General features: G+C 40.1%; 2 protein-coding genes across 3 annotated transcripts in view; both read right to left on the reverse strand.

Moving 5' to 3' along the window:
- Positions 1 to 3,461, reverse strand: part of LOC115357880 (adhesion G-protein coupled receptor D2) — a 96,364-nt gene extending 92,903 nt beyond the window's left edge. The window contains exons 1-3 of the mRNA XM_030049638.1: positions 3,457 to 3,461; positions 2,481 to 2,511; positions 678 to 702 (exon numbers count right to left, since the gene is read on the reverse strand). Coding sequence (XP_029905498.1) covers positions 678 to 702; positions 2,481 to 2,511; positions 3,457 to 3,461 — 61 coding nt within the window. The remainder of the gene's footprint in view (positions 1 to 677; positions 703 to 2,480; positions 2,512 to 3,456) is intronic.
- Positions 3,462 to 3,611: 150 nt separating this feature from the next.
- The window catches only part of kif14 (kinesin family member 14), a 30,602-nt gene continuing 15,120 nt past the window's right edge, over positions 3,612 to 19,093 (reverse strand). The window contains exons 19-30 of one of the 2 annotated variants that reach the window (XM_030050404.1): positions 18,751 to 18,844; positions 17,878 to 18,019; positions 17,184 to 17,290; positions 14,720 to 14,820; positions 13,719 to 13,949; positions 13,228 to 13,415; positions 11,781 to 11,933; positions 8,826 to 8,948; positions 8,534 to 8,603; positions 7,746 to 7,756; positions 5,874 to 6,018; positions 3,612 to 5,094 (exon numbers count right to left, since the gene is read on the reverse strand). In XM_030050404.1, coding sequence (XP_029906264.1) covers positions 4,718 to 5,094; positions 5,874 to 6,018; positions 7,746 to 7,756; positions 8,534 to 8,603; positions 8,826 to 8,948; positions 11,781 to 11,933; positions 13,228 to 13,415; positions 13,719 to 13,949; positions 14,720 to 14,820; positions 17,184 to 17,290; positions 17,878 to 18,019; positions 18,751 to 18,844 — 1,742 coding nt within the window. In that variant the 3' untranslated portion in view covers positions 3,612 to 4,717. Of the gene's footprint in view, positions 5,095 to 5,873; positions 6,019 to 7,745; positions 7,757 to 8,529; positions 8,604 to 8,825; positions 8,951 to 11,780; positions 11,934 to 13,227; positions 13,416 to 13,718; positions 13,950 to 14,719; positions 14,821 to 17,183; positions 17,291 to 17,877; positions 18,020 to 18,750; positions 18,845 to 19,093 lie in introns of those variants that run through there. The other variant, XR_003928182.1, reaches the window with a different exon arrangement.

Genomic DNA, 19,093 nt, shown 5'->3' on the forward strand with positions numbered 1-19,093 from the left:
TTCTAAAAAAAAAAAAAAAAAATGGCTGGATAAATAAGGAAAGTGGCTGTGAAGGTGAAATCCACCAACCCTTGTGGCCAATCAAAGACCATTCTTAGTTTCCTGACTATGAACCAAAGCTGAGGCAGGAGTTCAGAGAAGTCCTCCTCTCCCACTTACTCCCCAGAACTCCAAACCGCCTTCATTACACCAACAAGCCAACATTTAAAGAACAATTAGAGATTACCACTAAGCAAAGAGCCGAGTTTAACCGCGTGCTCTGCACTCATGGTTTCTGTTTGACATGATGTCAGCAGAGTGGGTGATTAATGGCTGGGGACCAGCTAGGAGAGAACAGAGTAACCCAAACCACATGCAGGACCGAGCGCTATTAAGTGCGGTGAAGTCATTAGTTCTTCTGATCACAGATGTGATGACAAAGACAAACTAGGAGCTGAGAACTTCATCATTTGAGTTGTACTTTTACATTTATGTGACTGAAATGAAGCTGGCATTCTACATTTTAAGTGCTGCACTGATGCTCTTAACCAGAGTGACTTAGAGCAGGAGGGAGCACATGGCTAGAGTTGGGATCAAACCTGTGACTTTTCTGTCATGGAAATGTATCTGTAACAACTAGGCCGCAGCACAGCACCAATGCTAAAATTAAATGAAGGCAGAGATGGAGGGACACTCACCTGATGGATAGCCATGAACAGAAACCTGAAAAAACAACAAGCAGTGAAATTTACTTCAATACTTGATGCATTTATGTAAGATAAAACATTAAGTTAATCTCATTTTCATGCCTTGCACTGTCTGTTTAGGTTAAGTAAGTTAACAATATGTCTCTGATCAATGTCAACAACATATGGAAAGTTTCAAATAAAACATTCTCCAATGGGGAAAGAAAAAAAAATGCTCTAACACAATGAAGGCTGGGATGAAAGTAAATCTTATACTTTGGTAGAGTGCTGGTCCACATGGTGATGAAATGTCCTCATCAGCTGCTCTGTGCTCCTCTAGCTTGCTAATCCACAATGCTGTATTTCTATCTCTCCATTCACTTCCATAACAAAACAGCTGCCAAAGTACACTTTTAACTCATAAACAAATGCCAACAAAGCAAATTATACCAATATTAAAAAGACCATGTTCTGGTAGGAATTTTTTTGTGGAAGTTAAATGGATCTTATCTTGTTATTGTCCTGTTAAATTGCAAAGAAGACCCGGCAGGTCTCATCTACAGGAAACTACCACTAGTTAGATTTAGGGATAAAAAACACTTGGTTGAGGTTGGGGAAAGGTTAGGTTTAGACATAAAAATGGAAACTGAATACGGTCTCGGTCACATGTGAAAGGTCTCGCTGGAAATGGGAATTGAACTGGGTCCTGCAACTTACACGCCTGCCAGCAGGAAACTGACCGACCAACTCCCTGCATGGAGTTGGTCGGTCACTCTTTTGACTCCCTGGACCACCGTCCCCAGCCTCTGATACTGACGCCACACAGTGCCTTAGGCATTGTTATCAGACATGAAAGGGATATGACCAAGCTGCAGTATTTGACGCCCTGGGAACAAGAATGGGCTAGGAAAAAAAGGGTACCGGAACTATTGGCATAATCTCCTTTATTTGCATACCTTTATGTGCAAAAAAATTGTTATTTTTGGAATGGAGAGATAACAATACAGTATTGTGGATCAGCAGCCCAGGGTTACACAGAGCAACTAATGAGGATATTTCAGCACCACCAACACTCTACCAAAGTTCAGTTTTACTTTAACATATCTATCTATCTGTCTGTATGTCTGTCTGTCAAATAGTGATGACTGATAACGCACACTTGGACTGGCTGTATAGCATTTTGGAATGAACCCCCTCACATACAGCATACTGTACATGTCCTGGCAGCTGTTTGGCAAAAAGCTGCTTACCAAGATACAGTAATCTTTGAAGTAGTGTGCGAAGATAAAATAATTCTTATAGTAAAACTCATAGAACCATTTTCGTGATAATGTAGATATAAATTAAGTAAATCAATAAAACAATAAATACCACAAAATGCAACAAGGTCTCCAAGATCACTATTGGGTACGATATTCATTATTCATTATACACATTATATGACTAAATATGAATATCATAAGACTAGTCCAATAAATACTAAATACCATAAAGTGCGACAATGTCATTATAAACTCAGTATTAAGCAGCACAGACACAAGTTAAGTCCTTATAGAATCAATGGAACAATATTATAGTGATGTTTGAGGAAACGGTCATTTTTCAGCACAAGCAGAAAGTGACAGATGTAACCAGGGCAAATGATTGTGCACTGTTCATATTTCTAACAAGATGGACATAACAACGTGCACTGAACAACTTTTGCTGTAGTTTGAGTCTTTGAAACATTTCCCTCATTAAAAGCACGACCGCGCTCCATTAAGTGCGAGTCCCTGGACAGAGGAATAAGGAAGTAAGGATGATTTCGGTACTCACCAGTAAACTGGACAATAATAACCGGAGCATCCTGAGAAAAAAAAAAGAAAAAGAAACACATGAGCCGCTTTGTCAGGAATGGAGTTGCCACTACAGCATCATTTCATCGTTTTTAATTGATTATTTCTTTTTGAGAAACGTCCAAACGAGACTGAAGTGTTTTACCTGAGTTATGCGTCTTGTCAAAACTTTTTTTTGCGCGTTTTCTCATTCCACTTCAACAAACTGCGTCGCCTCTTTCAGATTGGGATTCAAACCATCCCCTGCTGTGGTTCATCTTCTCCAAATTCAAGTAAATTGGAAGTTCAGGGTTTTCGTTTTATCTTTTCTTTTCTTTTTTTATTGTAGCTCGGCTATTGATTAGTCCGTCAGAAAAGTCCAGGGAGCCTCCTAGCAGACTGGAGCTACATCAGAGAGCATGGAGGGAGCATGCAGAGAGCAGTGGGTGTAACCTGCACAGCTGCCCAGTGGAAAGCTTGCCAAAATGGGGTTCAAGGACCTCCAGGGGGCCCTTGAAATACTTCCATGAGGTCCTCCAGCAAAATGAGAATGGTTATTTATATTTCTGGGACTTCAGCACAATGACAGAAGTCACAGGAATGATTAGTCACAGCTTTCACTCTCCCCACCTACACTTTAGACAAATAACCGCCTCCCATGTGAAGCCCAGGGTCTATTCCTAAAAATGATTTGTGGGTCCTGGAATGGAAAACTTTGTGAATTCTTGGTGTGAGCCTGGTGGCTCCCAAAGTGGGAACCTTCAAAGGCCCTACAATGGCTAGCAAAATGAGGAACTATGTTTTAGCTATAATTTCACTCACTTGTCTTTAGGACAGTGATAATGACTGGGACTGAGTTGATGGGTGTCCACACTGACACCTACAGAGTAGACAGTTATGTAATCCTGTTCCTATTCATATTGCATATAACAAAAATCTCAAATGGGCTTCCTTAGAGTGGAAAAAGCTCTGCTTACCCCATGGTATAGTATAGCAGTTAGCCCCGACTTGTGTTTATACCTGTGCTTTGTTTAAATTGCATATGGGAATGAAAGTTAGAATGTCATTGTGTGCAGTGCAACTGTATGTTCTCTGTATACAGGATGATCAAGTTAAATCTCAATCAAAAGCATTGAAGCCACAATAATTTATTTTACAAGTTGCCAGATGATTTTGTCATATCAAACTTTTACCATGAGATACAAAGCTTTGAAGGACATACAAAGTTGATTTGTTAAAGTAGGCCTATTGCTGAGGAGTGAAAAAAGTTGTGCTGTGTTGAGCATTTAAGTGCATTATCAGAAATGTAAGGCCTAATTTTGTCCTGAGTGCAAAGTGTGATGTGAGATACAGCATAGAAGCTTACAGAATACATACGTATCTTTTAAAACAAGCTTTATAAAAATAAGCAAAATGTACCTGCATACAAAAAGCAAAGCATACTCAGCCTAGCAAGAGGACAGTCTTCCACTAATGTTTACAACCCACTGTACATTAGCCCCTGTGTCTTGTACTGTAATGCTCTATTCATAAATCCTGTGAAACAGAAATAATTAAAGTTCTTGAAAAAACAAAGAAAACAAAAAACCCAAATAAACATATATAGTGCAGCAGGGACGACCATGTACAGCAGAAGTAAACACTGTCATTTTTATATCACCTTTTTACCTAATGACATGAAGCCAGCGTCTTTTATTGTATTAAATTCTCTACACACTACAGTAACTTAAGTCTTTGCACAAATCCCTGCATCTAAAATACATTTTCAAGAGTTTTCAGAGGACAAGAGTCATGACTTGGCCAGCAATACACACTGACATGGTGGTGGTGTCATATCAGAAGAGGAAAAACATGATGGCTTGTCACTACAACTTTACATATTTAAGCTGCTGGAATGTTCACATTTAATACAATTATTTTTAAATCAATTCAAACATCAACCATAAAAGAAATGCAGCAGATACTGGTTGTTTTTCATAAGTAAAGTTGATTGAATTAGTGTGACTATATCTGTTTTATTTTTTATCACTTGGACAAGTTTATCCACTTTGGATTGGGAGCTGTGTTTGCTGCCTGGGAAATATCAGAGCTGCCAAAATCCTCCCACGTCCCTTTTGTTATTATGACTGTAAGGCTGATGTCAATGTTTTTCCCCTAGCTGGTGGCATGTATTTAGGGCAAATCCTGCATTACAACATGGCATAAAGCATACTGTTACACATAATATTAATACACCTGTCAATCACACCCAGTGTGGATTGCCGTTGGCAGCACACCTGGGGGGAGGGAGCCCACATTCTTGATGACTATTTGGTTCCTAAAGGTATTGCGAGTGGAGAAACTTTCTTTTGGATGAGGTTCCATCTTCAGTGCTCTTTTCAGAGAGGAGCCTTGGCTCTCGCCTCCTCCTTGCTCGTTGAAGGCAATGGTGAGGGACTGCAGGGTGGAATGGAGCTCGTCTCGTGTTGCCATGATGCTCTGGAGGCAGGGCAGCTGCAGGCCGGAGGACATCGCTATTCCCCCACTGGATGGACCAGTGATCAGCTCATCAACAGCCTTGGCAGAGGAGGAGATGGCCTCTCTGCAGTTGCTCAGGCTGGAATTACTGCCTTTACCTAGAAGAAGGAGTGATGGTTAGGCTGGAAGGTGACACAAAAAACTAGCAGTCATGTGGTAAATGGTGACAGTGGCTACTAAATTTGACTACTCTGTCAACAAATCAGCAACCATCATTTGGAAGTCCTGCTGTGCTCTGAAAATCTGCCTAACTAGTTTAGTTTGAGACAGCTTGGTTGTTGCAGCAATAAAAATTAATAGGATACAGCAAAGAAAAATAGAATGTTTAAAAAAAGTTATACCACTAAAACGTGTTCAAGGGAAGGAATGGATTACACAAAACAGATTTTCCTAGTTTCATGCATGCAGGCATGGATGTCATTTAAATGATGTTAAATGATGGTGCTGGTACTCCTGGTACTTAACAAGGGACATGATGTCACTAGAAAACAAGCCAATCAGAACTGGCACTAATTGCTTTATCACACCTGGGCCTACAAAAACTACCTGATCTCTCTCAGAATCTTAAATTCAGCCTCCTCTGGCTGTAGGCCTGTGGAGTAGTAACAATTGTTAATAACAGAGAAGAGGGTGGGGTCACCAATATTACCAGCCAATCAGTAGCCAGTGGCTCATTAATAATCTATGAATATCTCTAAAATGGCCTGTTAGCCTCCCGGTGCAAGAGGAGTAATTGAAATTATTTCCTCCCAATATTCTCTCTTTTAAATGTGAGTTTTAGGTAACAGTCCATCACACCTGCAGATGTAAGTGAAGCAGCCCTGTGTCTTGTACTGTAATGTGAGTCTAGCCCGGCCTAGACTCTGTGTGCAGTTACCTCGCAGGGCGGTGGACAGGGAGCAGTGCAGCTGTCTGATGGCCTGGTTGAAGTGGAACAGCCTGGCGGCCGTGCTGCTCAGCCTCTGCAGGTGAGAGGCCGAGGCCTCCTCCTCCTCCATCACCTTCTTGTCTGAGTTCATCTCCTATATCAAGACACACATGTGCAAAACACACACATGCATCATTCCAATAGGGGCTGGGAGGGTGGGGGAAATATCAATACAGCAAAGTATCACAATATTTTGTATGGCAATGTTGTATCGATACCGGATGCCAAGTATCAATATTGTATCACCAAGAATAAATTCAGCATTTATTGTTACAAGAATAAATTCAGCCTTTATTGCTATATTGCTATAATAAAAATGACTGAAGTGAGGTGAACAGAATGAAAACTTATGTATTGTGATAATATGGTATTATGAGGCCCTCTGCTGACTCCCACCCCTATGTGCCAATGGAAAATAGAACAATATACACATGCTCTCAAGCACTTTTTGACCAGTGTTTATTTAAGGAAGGCTTGCTAAGAAGTCACTCTGCTCTTTTTCAGCAGCACACACTTCACATTCCACACCAGCTGCACTGAGCCACTCTCCTGGCAGCTGCCCAACTCCACCACTGTCTTCTGCTGCCGGACGCTGAAGCAGCAGACAAGTTAGGTTATCATGTCAAATGTTTCTGCTTTGCATTTAGGTCGGCACCATTGAAAATAAGGATATGATTAAATAAAAGTTTACGTCAAAGTTCCACGTTCAAGGGCACAAAGCAACAGTTGTTCTAAGATAAAGAGAGTGTAACTAGTCACATTTTCTAGCCAGATTTTCCTAAACTGGTCAGTATGCTCGAAACAAGGACAGGGGAATTTAGGCTACTGTCACCTAATACACACACACACACACACACACACACACACACACAAATGATGTCACTGGAAAAACAGGATTCAAAGTTGATGCATCTTTTCCTATGACATAAACCTATTGGCTTCCTTTCCAATTCTGTACAGTACAACAGCAAATGTTGATCTCAATAAGGTGCTGTCAGACCCACTGGCTTGTTTGAGCTACACCATCCATCTACCGTGTCAAATACTTGTGTAAATAAAACCATGAGGCATCATGAGGCCTGTGATTTGATGTTTAAATTGCAAAATCTTTTGTGTAATCAGCCATGGAAGTCAGAAAAAGCAAGGTTACTTCAAAAATTCATTGCAAATTTACAAAACTAAAACTATAACGAAAGCATCTGTCAACAATCAGGTCGGCACAATTTTTTGAAATTTAAAAATTTTGACCAACCGCAACACTTGAACACATGAACCTTGTCTGAAGCCTTTCCAACTAGAAATTCAATAAGTTTTGTTGCAACCAAATTGGAATCTAAGAGGCCTGCTGCTTCCCTCACACTACAACAGTTCTGGATTACATGCCCTTGCTCAAAAGACACCTCAAAAGTTGTTGTATCCAGCCGTAACTCAGTTTTGTCTGACCAGTTTTGTTCAACAACAATAACACTGTGGGCGGAGAGACCCTAATGCATATATGTGACAATGACCGCTTTCAACAAAAAAGCCACTAGTTTGTGTGGCTAAGATAACGGCAAACAAGCCTGTTGGCTGTGACTGATGCCACTTCATTCAACACATTCATTACCTGAACGATCGCCATGGGGCGACTGAGGAGAGATAAGCCTTCAGAGCAGCGGGCTTTACAGGAGCAATAAAGGCTGAGTGGCATCTTTAACGGGCTGCTGTGGGAGAGGGTATTAATCTGTAGCATTTAAGCCTGTGTCAAGATGGGCCATTTTTTTAAACGTTTACCTATACAGGGGGATTTACTGAGCATGCATGCTCTCTTTCAGCCGATACAGATATTTTTGCTTAAAATTTGACCATTTCCTCATCAAAAATTACATGGACTTGGCCTTTATTTTGGGCAAATTGTAAGGCCTCTGCAACAACATTTAGACAGCCAGGGAGACACTTAAGACTGAAATTCACCATGATACACCATGATAGTGGTTTCTTCCAGCGGCACAATGTCAACACTAACACATGCACAGAGCATGAAGTCGCAGGTATGAGAACAGCCAGCAGCCTCAATGTGAAACTGTTGAAGTGGTTAGTATAGTATCAGTCCCAACTTCTAACGTGTGAAAATGAAATGCCATTAGAGACTGTGCTTTGTAAGATAGTTGGCTTGTACCAGCAGTTTAGCCTCAGTGTGTTTGTTTAGCTTTCTGGTTAACTAGCAAGGCATCACTTGTAGTAACGTTAGTGTCTTATAACTTACTACGGGTATACAAGAGTGATTCTCCTGGCAGTGAGCTGAGCTGCTAAAACTGACAGAATGAAGTTTCAAAACCTCCAGCCTTAAAGTCTTTGAATACATATGTACATATCAAATTGCAAGAAACAATAATCAATTATAATATATAATAATATTTTTTTCTGCGATCTCATGCCACCTGCTCTAGTTGTGTTCCCTCGGTAGTTTTCAACCATACCCTTTCATACTTTAGTGCAATTGCCAAACCTTAAATTCTACAATTCGTATTAACTTTGTTAGCCTTTCAAGGTCAGTGTAAGATCCCGGCTTCAGGCTCCCACAGTTTCCCACCCAAGTTTGTTTCATGGTGTTAGTAAAACTCACCGACATGTGGCAGTGGACTGTACCTCTGTAGAGTGCAGGCTGGTCAAGGTCTTAGATTTTAGGTTCTGCAGAATCTGCAAACACATGTGGTGAGTATCAATGACCAGTCACTTAAAATCTTTCCCTTTACACATTTGTGCATGGCCAAATTATTTACCACTTTGCAAACAATGCCATTTAATCAGACAATAGATGGAACAGGATGATACATCTCACTTCCCTAAAACAACTGACAGAGGTAAGGGGAAAAAAGTAATTTTATAAAATCAAACTGAATAAATGATGTGATCTCTCACCGGTGTTCTGGGATAGGCCAGCTGAGCTTCTCTCAGCATTTCCTTTGTGATAACAAGCCCTTCCTCTAAGAGAGAGCAGATGCCCTTGTTGGTCCCCTCTAGTAGAGACAAGGCCACTGATGGCTGCAAAGACACAAGGATATTATGAAAAAAAAAAAAAACTGTTATTTTATAGCATGTTTCAGAGAAGAGGTATGCAACAATATTCAGATGAACAAAGCAGTAGTAATGACGTTGTTCTTGTATATATAGTAAAAAGCTCTGAAAGGCCAGAGTTATTTATGGCTTAGACATCAAAGAAGACCCAGGGAGTTACATTCTCCTCAGTCAGGCCTGCAGGCCAGATCAGGCCCATGGCGAGATGACTTCTGATTTTCTTTTAATACTGGCCCAGTTCTTACAAGTCCTTAGAAGACAATATGAGGCAGTTATTGTTACATATATTTATGTTTTTTTTTTTGTTTTTTTTTTGTAATCACAAGTCAACCTGCCTGTATTTTGATATTTGACTTTTGAAATACTTATGCATTTTTTGACCAAATTACTCATGAAGTTTAACATGAAAATATTTGTATCATTTCTGGTTGGATTTTTATGCCAATGATGTGTACGTATGAGTAAAAACATGTATGACTGTACATTTCTCCTCAGCAAACTTTTTATTCCGTGTGATGAAACCATTTGTCATTCTAAAGGATTTAGGGTTGGCTTGAAGATACAAAGGAATGACACAGCGCAGTCTTTTAATGTCATTTCTTTCTGTCATTAGTTTGAATTTAGATATTTCTGTGGTGCAATGTTTCATGTAAATACAGTGTTACATGATTCGTGTACATACAGTATTTTGATTAAAAATGTTCAATAAATATAGGCCCTATCTGGTCATCAAATTGGTTGATTTCACAATACGGCCCATTTAGTGATTGACACCCCTGGTCTAAATCAAGCAAATGTTAGGATTTAGTTGCTGCATCATCCAAGTGACCAATCAATGTAGGTTATGTATCTGTCTGTTTGTCTGTCTGCTCTCAGGATATCTCAAAAAGTTATGAATGTATTAGAACAAAATTTTTGGCAAAGGGTGGTGAGGCAGAACTGATGAACTTTTCACCCAAATGGTTGTGGTGGCGGCCATGGCTTCACATAAAAAGGCAGATAACTTTGGAATGAATTCATGTAAAACCATCAGACTTTTGTCAGAGGGAGGAAGAGACAAACGCTCTATTACTCGCCCAATTAAACAGCATTGAGGCACTGGAGAGCTCATTACCATTTGGACATAACTGCCCTATAGGTATAAATTATTTTGTAATCATATTTTTTTAATGGTTATATTGTAAAATCTGGGATTAATTCACCGAAAATTTTAAAATAGGCTTCATCGCTTCAGCTCAGTGTGCTTTGGCAGTTGATGAGCAACAGACAGACAGACAGAGTTGTCCAGAACAGTTTTTACTACAGGCTCACAGCCAGTGAATAAAAAATAAATAAATAAATAAATAAATCATCTTAAAATGTGCATCAGCAAATATTTTTAGAGTCCTAGGTGCTAGGTACTCTTTTTATAAGAATATGTGAGGCCACTTCAATAGAGCACTAAAACTGGGCTAAACAGAGTGAGATGAAAAGCAGTCAAGGGGACTTCTTCAGAATTTTTATTTTTATTTTTTTATTATTATTATTATTGCGAGCTAGAGAAATTTACCAAACTCTGGTTAAGAAGATACACATTTCTGTATACTCAGATGAATGAAATCTGGAACCATTTGGTGAAAAAAATTTTTTTTTCCCCTGTGGTTGCAACCAGTCAACACCACATAGCCTAATGCTAGTGGAATTTTTTTTTTTTAAACCATTGATTTCCACCGGCTTCATTATAAATACTGGGCTGTGTAATAATGACAGTAATAGTGCAGTTAGGGGTAAACATTTGGCAACAGATGTACTGATCCTTTTATAGCATTTAGTCTCACTGACAACGATATATTCTACTTCGTTTCACAAGTGCTCACCACTGCCCCCGATGGCCAAAACACTGTACTGCACTCTTTCTCTCTGTCTCACAGCAGTCAATGGTCACCTCTTCACCAGACTTTTTTGTTGGGACCTTTGCTCTGCTTGCTAGATTACTAGTCTACATTGTGAAAATATAATTATTTGAGTAAATTACAGGCCACCATAAACTGTGACAGAAACATATCAAGGATGTTGTAATACCTACTAGTTGTCAATAAGTTATGGATTATATGCTGCCCCATTAAGAAACACTTAAGATGTAATTGTTATATTTTTATTATTATTTTTTTCCTCTTTGGACAAACAATAGCCAAGCTCATTCAAACGGCCTTCTAATCTGTCCAAAGTGAGGTGGAAACAAGACATGGATAATCTGTAGCAGTTTTGCAGAAGTTTTGCAGCTGCAAACACCCTGTGAAAGATTCTTTCTAGAAGGACTGCTAAAGAGGTGCTCAGGCCAGGGAAATAAAGAGGGAAGAAAATCAGGATGTTAGCCTCATCCTTTCAGTGCCTTCAATCATGTTCACTAGCCTACACATTTCAGAGCACACTGCTAGACAAAGTCATTGAGTGCTATCATCATTTTCTATGTAGTGTGTATGTACCATACAATAGTTCATTATGCCTTGCACTGTCCCCTCTAAAACAGCAATGTAAAAACCTTGTTCTATCATACGCAGTGCCTACAATAAAAGAATTGTATAACAAATTTATTCCTAAATACAGAATACGATATGCCACTGAAATTACACATCCACAAATCATACATGCAGTGTCCTCATTCAGCTCAATAATTCCCCACTTCCAACCATCATCCTTGCTCCAAGATCCGCACAGCTAATATTCCATTCTCTGGTATTATGGAGCAGGGGTTGATTACAGTGGGCCCTAGAGCCCTGACAGAGATAGTGCCTGCTGCCGTATTAATGCCATGGTTACCTGCCTGGTGGCCCGGGCGCTTAGCTCTGCAGCATTCAGCGGTGTACCAGTCACCGCCGCCAGGTGGCCGAGCATCTGCAGTGCTCCATCCAGGCACTGGCCGCTCTTCCTTTGTGCTTCTGTCACCATTGAAGAAATCTCAGATTCGCAGCCCTGGGTGAGGCGGATTGGCGGGGAGGGAATTCACATTGATTCAGCATCGAGTCAACATAAACAAACTGACAAACAGGAGGAATTAAAATTTCGATTTAATGTTGAATCAATATGAGCGAGCCAACAAAACGGTTGACATTGATTGAAGGGTCAGTAAATAAATTAAAATGGTGGAGAAGGTGAAAATCTGGAGTGAGAGGGGGGAAACGATGTTAATGTTTAGGTACTGAAGCTGGTGAGGAATTTTTGATTCACCTTCCATATATTCATGTTCTGTTTGGGGCTCAAGGTTGAGAATTCCCCCTGCTTGGCCATTTCCATACACACAGCTCAAACAGCTCAGAGCTAAGACCCGTCAATCAACACTCTGCATTTTGATTAGCCACTCGCATGTCCAAGCTAAATTGAAAACTATTTTTCTGCTCAAGTATCTGCAGTGTGCTTTCGATATATTTCATTTAAGTACTAAGAAAAGCTCAAAATAATGCCATTGTTTGGCTATTAATGCTTTATAGACTGTGATTACACTGGTTAACAAACAACTGATTATAGGTTTCACTTTCAAAACTTTTTTCCTTTTTTTTTTCAGACTTTAATTTGCTGAAAGTGGACCGTATGACATGGCAAGTCATTCTGTACCTCAGGATATTTTTTCAATAATAACATACACACCTATAAACCTTTGACCTATATAAACCTAAAACAAATTTACAGTTAAATGCAATGTTGTGATGTTGTGTTGTGGCTGATTAAGAGGTATTTCTGGAATCTTTTTAATGCAATTTCCAGATTTTCTAAGACCTGGACAAAGCTCAGATGAATGAAATCTGGAACCATTTGGGGGGGAAAATGCCTTTTTTCTCTTATCATGCAACAAGTCAACACCACATAGCCTAATGCTGATTGAATTTTTTTTAAAATATTGATTTCCATCAGCTTCATTATCAATATTGAGCTATGTAACAATGACAGCAATACTCCAGTTACTGGACTACGGCTAACCACATTCATTGTCCATACTTCCATCTTCCAGACTTTCAGATCTGTATAGTAAAACCTGTTTGATATCATTTGATAAAGTCATCCTTGAAAGCAAACCCAATAAGAATTTGTATTGGTGAGGCAGCACTCACTGAAGCTCAGCCCAAAGTAAGGCTCTTGTGTGAATAACAAAATTCTAAACACAGTTGTCATGATGGCAAAAAAAAAAAAGACAAAAGGGCCAAATTAATTATAAACCTCAAAGTGTCCTTTAAAACCAAGTTGCAGCTAAGTTGTAATTGTGTGCATATACCTGAATGAGAAGCTGGAAGAATCCTCCTATCTTCTTGACTTGGCTCTTGAGTTCCTCAGCGACGGTGTAAAGCAGGCCGGAGGAGGGCCTGACACTCGCCAACCACTGCATGGTAATAAACACAGCCCTCTCTATGGCAGCGGTGGCCTTCACCAGCTGGGTCTGAGCCTCCAAGTTACACACAAACACTGCAGCAGAAAGAACAATACAGGTAGAACACTGGGTCAAAAGTTTCAAACTGAAAATGTATTTTCCTTGTTACCAGTCAAATTAAAGATTTTTTAAGGAGGCCTGTGGAAAAAAAGACAACTTAGAATGTCTAGTTGACAAACAAGTGTGACAGTTTCTTCACCATATTTTACATTTGAAAAAAAAAATGAGTTTTACAGGTACAAATGACTTAACGTATACTGAAAGAATAGCACCAATTTGTCTGTCTCTTCATGACAGCACATTTTTAAATCAAGTTTGAAATTTGGTTTGCATCTCACCATTCTCCTGACTGTTGTCATCCAGGCTGTCATACAGATCAGATATGGTCTGGACCGCCATGTACACTAAATATAGATCAGAGGCCAGCCGGTCCGCCATGCCCTCCTCTGTCCCACTACAGCCACGCAGTTGGGCCACCGAATGGCCAATCAGCTCCTTGCAGATGCCAGGCACGGAGGAGTCTGAGGTTCTGGGATGGGTGGAGGGAGGTTTGGCCACACCCATCAGACCTGGGACAGACAGGGAAAAATCGGATGACCCATTTCACTCATGGAATAGAAACCGATGCCCACACACTGGACTTATGCCCCCTTGATGGTTTATTCAGGACAGTGAGAGAACTGGATGTCAGATCTAAGCTCGTACTTTTACATTTTCAAGCCCTCTCTACTTGGTCAGTATTTCAGGTGGCCACAGGCTGCCTAAACACACTTCATTCTTGGAACATTGTGACAATATAATGTGTGGCAAATCCACTTGATGTTCAAGTTCCATTACCTCCACCAACAGCATTGGAAATGGATCATGTTTTTGCCAGTTCTGTTTGTTTATTTGTTGGCCAGATACCTCTAAAAATTATGAATGAATTTGCACAATATTTTGCAGAAAGGTTGGTCATGAGCCAAGGAAGAACTGATTCACTTTTCACAGCAGTTGGTCCAAGCGGGGTGTGGCAATGGGTGTGATTAATTTTTGGTGATTATCTAACATGTGGAACTCATATCTTGAGAGTTGGCAGACACTCTACTGAATGTTTTCTGGTTCAATTTCTGTTACATTGATCTGCTTTCTCTTTCCAGTTCCAAAGGCTGTAAATAAACTAACCCTACCTACCCCTCCCCAGACATTCAAGCCAGGTTTCTATGTAGGCGTTCACCAAAGCTTAACAGCACAAGGTATAGTTACCATGAGATTCTGTGTACTGGTAATATGTTGCGAGTGTAGCCGCACTGTATATTTTTCTATACTGTATGTCAGGTCATTGTGACTTGTGCTTTACCAGTAGACTGTGAGGAGCTGTTATGGAGGCTTTGGATGGGGTGGACCCGGATCTCGTAGAGACGCCCTGAGATCCTCCTGCTCTTCAGCAGGCTCCTGCTCCTGGTGAGGAACAAACCAGAAACAAAAGCAGATTAGCCATGGCTGTGTCAATGACTTACAAGTACTTTACAGCATTTAGTTGGCTGTCTTTCAAAATGACCTACAGTGGACTCATTCACTTGGATATTAACATTTCTGGGATGTGGACAGAGTCTAGATGTGATTTATTTGGATTACATCTAAACCTAACATTACAATATGTCTATATAATACAAAAATTGACATCTCTTTTCTTTGGCCACTGCCACAGACTTCATTTCCTCTTGTATCATTTATGTCCTTTAACATCATAAGTTGAGATCACTTGTTTCTTATTCAGAATTTTTGACAAGCTTACTGTTGATGCTGGATGTTGGATCAGTGTCCTAAAATGTACACTGACTGATTATAAAAGGTTTGAAGACACTGCATTTATCCTTTTTGTTAATGTGGTCAAATGCACCTCTGATCACCTCTGCAGGTGGTTCAGGTGATCAGATCCTCATTCATTTACACCTGGAATAAATGCACTTCATGTTCTTTCTGATTCCAATCACTCACGATGGTTGGATGTTGACATGTAATAGATAAAACAGAATGAAGGACAACTCAATCAAAAAGAGCCTTGCAACTAACTTGACCTGTTGCATAAAACTGATTTACTAGCAACTGGCAGTTAATGCTTGGTTAAGTCAGACATTTGAAAGGGGGGGGTGAAAATCCCTAATTCAACAGCAGCTGTTCTGCCAAGAGCCAGCTCTGGCTGTGGCCACAGAGTTCAGGCATGAGTCTGATGGAGGCAGAGAGACAGAGAGAGATGTGAAAGGGAACCACTCAGCCTGTTCCATGTTTATCTGGCTGTGCCAGCTGCTAGCCAGGCACTGGGTGTTTTGCATGTTTGTAACACATGTTTGTAACACAACTGTAGAGTGAGTAAGTGTGTATGTGTGTGTGTTTGGGTTGCAAAGTGAGAAACACAGGAACCCTTGCTGCCCTTTCCCTCTCTACACTTCTTGGCCTTCACACAAATGAAATTATTAAACAGAGGAGGAAAAAAGCAGAAGGAAATATTCTGTGGGCAGCAACTTCATGTCAACTTTGCAGAAGAGAGAAAAAAGGATGTGTTGGATGTCCAAATGTGTGCCAGGCTGTAAATCAAAATGGTGGAAATATAAATAGGAGGACTGTGAAAATAACCAAAAACTTCCAAAATGTTTGACAAAGATGATTTTCCATGTTCCATCTAAAAACCTTTGGACTTTCCATATTTTTGCCTGACACATTGTTCATATTAAAGGAATACCAGAGGCTGTGAGCTTAGTCTGCAGAGCATGACACTGTTAACCTTCAGATTTGTGGACTTAAGCCACATAACTGCTTGGAGAGGACGTCCTGTACTTGAAAGGTCACAGGTTTAATCCCCACCAGCCTACGACATTAACAGGTATGTGACCCTTTGACGTGCGCTTGAGCAAAATGCTTGCCTGTTCATATGCAGCAAACAATTGACTCTACTATGTGTACACAAAGATATTTTCATTGTGTACACGATGGGAAAAAAATGAATATACATAGAGTGCATAAAAAATAAAGACTGAAGACATTAAATCCTTTAATAATACATAAATTCTTGCCATAAATTCAATACATTCTCAACTTCATTTCCCAATTCAGATCAATGTAATGGCATGTCACCTTTATGTAGGGCATTATGGAGGTCCAGCTATAGCCAAGGGTTCTGTACTATCAGTAGCTTCGCCAGTGCTGATTATATCCCAGGGAAGTGGGCAGGATGTGATGGGAAAAACCACAGCTACAGTCCAGAGGAAGGCGATTTTCTCCAGCAGGAGAGGCTGGCCCTTGCTTAGAAGTTTGTCAACAGCCAGGCGCACCACCGGTGTTGAGATTTGATATGAATATTTCATGTAAACCAGCTTCTATTAGGGACTGGCATTTATTTGTCAAAACATGAAGCCATACCTGGCCAATAAAAGAGACTTGGTGTTTAATTGGGAGTCAGCTTTTAATTGAAGTTTTACGGTAGTCCAATCTAGTTTGTGCCTAACGATGGTAGCACAAACATCAAACATTTCCTCCACCTTGGAGGCTAAGGTTCTGTTGCTGCGAGGCATGCAGTTTTTAAAATGACATGAATGTTTATTAGGATGCTGTTTTTAAGGGGCTTGTTGAACAAAAAAAATGGTATTTCAGTTTACAAAATGTTAGTGTTTGATTGTCATATGTGTACATGCTCCTGCCCCTAATAAGAATGTCAGCTAAACCCCAAAGTTATAATGTAGTGTTTGTAATGTGTGTGTATTATCATATAGTTAAAAAGAGGAGAATTAAAGGATGGATGGATAGGAGTAGAACTGGATAATTACCTTCGGCGTGAGAAGGAGGAGGTGAAAGCAGAGGAGGCTGACAGATCTTGCTCCCACTCATCATCAGGGCCATAAAACACATCGTCATCTTTCGAGGCGGGATCCCCCTGTGGAGGGTAAAATACTGCTGACTATCCTGCTCTGGTTTACTCAACCTAATGAGAAAAGCACAGCCGAGCACCCCTCTGTCACACATAAAACAAGCCATGCTGGCCTGTAAATGAGGTCAAACGCTTTGGAAATTGGAATTTGTGCTGGGGCCTATGTCAGATTCTACATATTCAGAAAGGGGGTGGGGGTGTGAGGTGTGAGGGTGGGGTGAGGGGTGGGCAGGATGGCTGAATGCTCTCAGCTCAGGTTCAACAGGTGATATAGCTTGTTAGGATACCAGTTAAACTGACCCTGCTGAGCTATTACACTACAATTTTTTGGGATTCAGCTTGTGTAAATGTTGAATATGATTCAAGCAACCAGCCTTAGCATCTTTACATCATGAAAACCACACTGAGTCTAGCATTGTGTAATCTGTGGTGATTTAGGAATGTTAGCAGCAGAAGTCCACTTCGACATTTTGTGGCTAACAGTTAGCATTTGGACCATCGAGCCAGTATCCAGCACTCATTAACAATGAGAAGAAGATAGCACCACTACTGTCCTACATAACAATGTAGGGCGACAGTGATATCAGGCTAACCTGGTCCAGCTCCCTCATGGCAGCCATATTGTTCTGAAACTTGTCCAGGCTCCAGAAGGTGGTGATCCCCAGCTTTGTGTTTTGGACCCGGACCTGTAGATCACCACTTTGCTTCAGGTTCTCCTTGTCAGAACTTTCATGTCTGCAACAGATGAGAATCAAGAGTTATTCCTAAACTGTGACTGCATTTATATTGGCAAGCTGAAACTGAAGAAAAGCTTTGATAGAAAACTCATGACTGCATCAAAATAATAGTATGCATTTTAAGTCCTCAACTAGAAAAGAAAGAAAGAAAAAAAAAAAAACATTTTTATTTTTTTTTTTTATGTCAAATTTGCTTGTTAAATAAATATCAAGTGTTTATCTCAAAAGCATGCTTCATGCCCAGATTTTCCAACCTTTAGGCTGGGACCCTTTGTGAAATATGGTCTTAAGTATTAGCAATTTGAAATGGAAATGTTATCAGATTGGTAGTGAAAAAATAACATAAATGACCCTTCTCATGAAATCTACACAGGATCCATGGCTTGTAAATTTGACCTAAAGACAGTGATTGCATGTTTTTGAATGTGTGATTGAATGTTCACTTCACAAAGCTGAGGGACACCTCACTTAAGGCACACGCTGATGTGTGTCCTGACACACAAAATGGCTCCTGGATGAGAGTCGCTTGAACGTGCTGCATTCATGTGTGATGATAATACTTGGTTATTAATACAAATTCACATGTTATTGCTAATACTGAATGTATTCTGCCTGGAGCATCTTGCCATCTTCACATCCTGCTCACCACAATGCAAATAAATCCTGTTTTATGACATCCTCAATCATCTTATTCATACTTGATCATACTGTAGGTATGGTTTTTCATACCTGCTGAAGACTGTATTTTTCTTCAGTTTGGCACTGATCTTGTTGGCCTCTTCAATCATCAAAGAAAGCTTCATGGTATCCCACTGTGGGGGGACTACAATACAGAAATGAAACACATCATTAATTCCACCGCAGCTGACTGAATTGTTAGTTTAATTTAATGCTAACTGGGAGGCACCAGATGGGAGGGTTTATCATAGAGGGACAATTTAGATATTGTAAGACAGTTTATAAATCACAGAAAATAATACTGAATCAACTTTCAAAATGCTATCATTTAACCTTCCTGACACACATTGTGTTTTAAAGGACAAACCCCCACAAATCTGGTACTCTGAAATGG

The sequence above is a fragment of the Myripristis murdjan genome, chromosome 4, assembly GCF_902150065.1.
Source record: "Myripristis murdjan chromosome 4, fMyrMur1.1, whole genome shotgun sequence".
Lineage (NCBI taxonomy): Eukaryota > Metazoa > Chordata > Actinopteri > Holocentriformes > Holocentridae > Myripristis > Myripristis murdjan.